This window comes from Trachymyrmex cornetzi, unplaced genomic scaffold (genome assembly GCF_001594075.2).
Source record: "Trachymyrmex cornetzi isolate Tcor2-1 unplaced genomic scaffold, Tcor1.1 scaffold392, whole genome shotgun sequence".
Lineage (NCBI taxonomy): Eukaryota > Metazoa > Arthropoda > Insecta > Hymenoptera > Formicidae > Trachymyrmex > Trachymyrmex cornetzi.
Genome location: NW_017298663.1, coordinates 183,658 through 187,997, shown reverse-complemented (window position 1 = coordinate 187,997; position 4,340 = coordinate 183,658). Strand labels below are relative to the sequence as shown.

Sequence of the window (4,340 nt, the reverse complement as noted above, 5' to 3'; positions counted from 1 at the left end):
GACGCACATCGGATACAGTGTAAATCCAGCATTAAGTCGTAGAAAATTAACCAATCACAGTATACGTTACGTATACTATAGTATTTCCCTAGACTTTCGTATACGTTTCTTTTCAAGAATAGAGCTCCTGGGGTCGTTTCTGTATCTTCAATCAAGGTGAAAATTACAAAAGTGAGCAAATTTACTAGATGTTGGCCAATAAAATTATCAGTATTCTAGTAAATTCACTCACTTTTGTAATTTTCACCTCGTTTCAAGATACAAAATCGATCCCCAGAGGCTTTATTCTCGAAAATAAACTTATACGAAAGTCTAGGGAAATGCTACAGTATACGTTACGTATACTATAGTCTGCTGCGTTCAGAAATATCACTCAGGTGTCTCCGGAGGCAGTCGGGTGATATTTCCGAACGCAGCCTTATGCTATGATATTAACCTCGCATATAGGTAATGAATACAGATATCTCTGCGGTTCATGCGTGTATTTGCGATTACATATGTAGACTCGTGTATCACCGTTAAAATCTGGCGGCGAGCCTTTTTCAGCTTTGCGCGATCGTTTTAAAAATCATTTTGAGTAAAAACGATTGTTACGTCAGATTAGTTTGAGGTAAGTCCTTTCGAAACGCGCTTGGCGATTCTCACGTTTCTATATGTCCAGTACATGCTCTTATGTCACTCGATTTTCGTCCAGCTTCGACGCAGAGTTCCACATTGAAAAACTGAATGCGCTCTTCTTAACTAATTTGGAATCTTCCTGAATGTGAATTTGACCTATCTAGGATGGCGGGAGTATTCGATATTGAGTTGCACGATGGGGATGCTGCAAATCAGGACGAGTCAGATGACGATGTGATTGACAATAGAGAAGTAGTGTGCATGTGTCTGATAAGATGTAGTTATACTCGACAACAACATATTTTAATTTGATCTCTTCTTTACTCTTAGGAGGAATATAATCATGCTGCAACCGTAAGCGCTATATTAGAGTAAGCATTTCACTCTTTAATAGTTTTTTTTGTTGATCATTATTAAAGAAGAGAAATATTACTTTTTAGATCTGACAACTTGGAGAGGGTTCAATTGTCTGAGCAAAATGTCAATCCTGGTCAAGAGAAGGCTGGTCCACAAGATTTTGAATTATGTAAGATTTTAGGAGAGGGTGGCTATGGAAAGGTCTTCCAAGTCAGGAAAGTCACTGGAAAGGATAAAGGCAGTATTTTTGCTATGAAAGTACTACGCAAAGCATCTATTATACGAAATCAGAAAGATACCGCGCATACCAAGGCCGAGAGGAATATCTTGGAGGCTGTAAAACATCCATTTATCGTAAATCTCATGTATGCCTTTCAAACTGGTGGTAAATTATACCTTATCTTGGAGTATCTATGTGGTGGAGAGCTTTTCACATATCTTGATCGTGAAGGTATCTTCTTAGAGGATACAGCTTGCTTTTATCTGTCGGAAATTATACTGGCCCTGCAACATCTTCACAATCAGGGAATAATATATAGGGATTTGAAGCCAGAGAACATCTTGCTGGATGCCGAGGGCCATGTTAAATTAACAGATTTTGGCCTTTGCAAAGAACACATACAAGAAGGCACAGTGACACATACATTCTGTGGAACGATAGAATACATGGCTCCAGAGATTCTAACTAGGAGCGGTCATGGTAAAGCTGTAGATTGGTGGAGTTTAGGCGCTTTGATGTTCGACATGCTTACAGGAATGCCACCGTTCACCGGAGACGATCGAAGAAAAACTATCGAAAAAATCTTACGCGGAAAGCTAAGTCTTCCACAATATCTGACGCCAGATGCCCGAGATCTCATTCGAAAACTCTTAAAGAGACAAGTTGTTCAAAGATTGGGTTCAGGTCCGGAGGACGCTGAACAAATTAAAAACCACAATTTTTTCAAGCACATAAATTGGCAGGACGTGATTGCTCGGAAGTTGGACCCACCATTCAAGCCGTCCCTAAAGAGTGCCGACGACACGTCTCAATTCGACGAGCAATTTACGGCGACTGTGCCGGTCGATTCACCGGTTGAGAGTACTCTCAGTGAATCTGCAAACATGATATTTCAGGGTTTCACGTACGTAGCGCCGAGTGTCCTGGAGGAAATGTATGCACAGCCAAGAGTTGTCAACGCTAGAAGCCCGCGTAGAGGACTATTAAACAATACAGGTTTTGGTGCGGCGGCGAGTCTACATGGTTTCTCCTCACCTAAAACGATGGATGTTCATTTGCGCCCATCGTTAGACCTTCAACAACAACACAGGCAACATATGATGGGACCTAATACCATAGAGGATACCGAAATGGTTGATCTCGGTCAATTACCGAACCGTTTATAGTGCTGCGACCTATTGCGCGCAAACTATTAGCTTTTTAATGCAAATTAGGGGACGAAAGGAACATAGCTCATAAATCTGTTTGTATCGTTTCTTTTCACATTCATGTGTGACGACAAACAGAGTTATATTTAGCAAATTTAATATATTATGTATAGCAAAAAGCTATAAGCACAGTGAGTTTGTGATCAGTCTTCTTGATATCGCGATATTGCCTGCGCCTATGTGTGCAACTTTTCTTAAATCTCTAGCGATTTCAAAAGACGGCCAAACGTTTGTTCGCAATGCAAGGGAGCGAATAGTGTGTTTTTTTGCTATGTAAATACGTGCGGATAATTGAAAGCAAGTACATTCTTTACAAAATATTTATGAGCAGAATGCAGTTCAAATCTAAAGATTATATCACAATAGTAACACAGATATCGCAATCATATCGTTGATTGTAACGTAATTGATTAGTATTAAACTATTTCGAACAATATTGATTCATTCGACTCTAAATTAATGGACGCTTTAGAAAGAATGCTACAGAGAAGAAATATTTTTCTTTTTCTTTTTTTCTTTTCAAAATTATTGTACGATTAAATCTTTTGTTTTTAGATTGTGGCAATCTTTCCTGTAATATTTTTTTTCTTTCTAGTGCTTTAGAAGATTGCAATACACCAGTTTATTTCAAGTAAAACACTGTGCACTTCGAGTAAATATGTGCGAATTGAAATAATTTTCTAAACTGTCGGAGAATTTTATTTTTCATGCAATGGATATACAAATGTTGTATACATATATATGTAAGACACACGTTCTATTTTAATGCCGACTCTTTAAGAATAATTCTACATTCCGGATGTTATTCTGGATGTTACGACGATGATTCGCCCTTGTACAGTGTCTCATTTTAAAGGATCCACTCAAATATCTCGGAAACACTGCATTAAATCGAAAAATGTTTCAGACAAAAGTTTTGTGACTTCTAGGACATAAGATGATATTGGTTTGATCTTGGGGTGGTATTGTCAAAGTCGCGGTAAGGTCACTTTGAATTTTTTAAATGGAATTCCCCATTTTTCATTAGATATTCTTGTAGTTTACCTCGAGAGTTTTGCAGAACTCTATAATAAAATATTTTTTCATTAAATACTTTGCGAGTTATAAGGCTTGCAAGTTATAGCACCGCCGGCATTAGCATTACCCAAGGTGTCCGACCGACAGCTAAAACTTCTTGAATGTTGTTCAGGATCATGATCTGGATAACATTTGTCAAGATCAAGGTCAATAGTGATTATTCCTTTTATTTTCATTTTTGCACTAAAAATTCATTTTTACGTAAAAATGAAAATAAGAGGTACAACCTCTAATGACCTTGATCTTGACCAATGTTATCCAGGTCATGATCCTGAACAACATTCAAGAGGTTTTAGTCGTCAGTCGGACACCTTAGGTAATGCTAATGTTGACGGTACTGTAACTTTCTAGTCTTATAACTCACAGAGTATTTTTAATGAAAAAATATTTTATTATAGAATTCTGAAAAACTCTCGAGGTAAGTTACAAGAATATCCAATGAAAAATGGGGGGGGAGGGTTCATTTAAAAAAAGTCAGTGACCTTACCCTGACCTTGACAATGCCACCCAAGGTCAAACCAATGATACTGTTTTATGTCCTCCTTAAAATCATAAAACTTTTGTCTGAAACATTTTTTTATTTAACGCAGTGTTTCTGAGGTATTTGAATGGATCCTTTAAAATAAGACACCCTATATATAAGATGGAACATCGGGAATTAAATGTAAGTAAAAGTGAGTAGATCCACGATTATCTTGTTTTGTCAATAGTATTAGACACAATTGATTATATTGGCTGCATAGTTTATTTAACTATATTTATATATGCAAAAAATCTACCCGATAGAATCGGAAAGAAAAACGAAATTTCTCCATTCTGTCATTCTGTATATATGTATGTATACACACATGCACCCCCCC

The 4,340-nt window shown here is 37.3% G+C and overlaps 1 protein-coding gene across 2 annotated transcripts; it reads left to right on the top strand.

Annotated features, from left to right (window-relative positions):
• The first annotated feature begins 452 nt into the window (after positions 1-452).
• On the top strand, positions 453-2,909 carry LOC108764088 (Ribosomal protein S6 kinase). Of its 2 annotated transcripts, none has more exons than XM_018512115.1 (4): positions 453-610; positions 783-870; positions 949-989; positions 1,059-2,909. In XM_018512115.1, exons 2-4 carry the CDS (start codon positions 784-786, stop codon positions 2,359-2,361), a joined length of 1,431 nt encoding a protein of 476 aa, XP_018367617.1. In that variant the 5' UTR covers positions 453-610; position 783; the 3' UTR covers positions 2,362-2,909. The 2 variants fall into 2 exon arrangements, with proteins under 2 accessions (XP_018367617.1, XP_018367616.1); XM_018512114.1 differs by having other exon boundaries at positions 695-870.
• Positions 2,910-4,340: the final 1,431 nt, after the last annotated feature.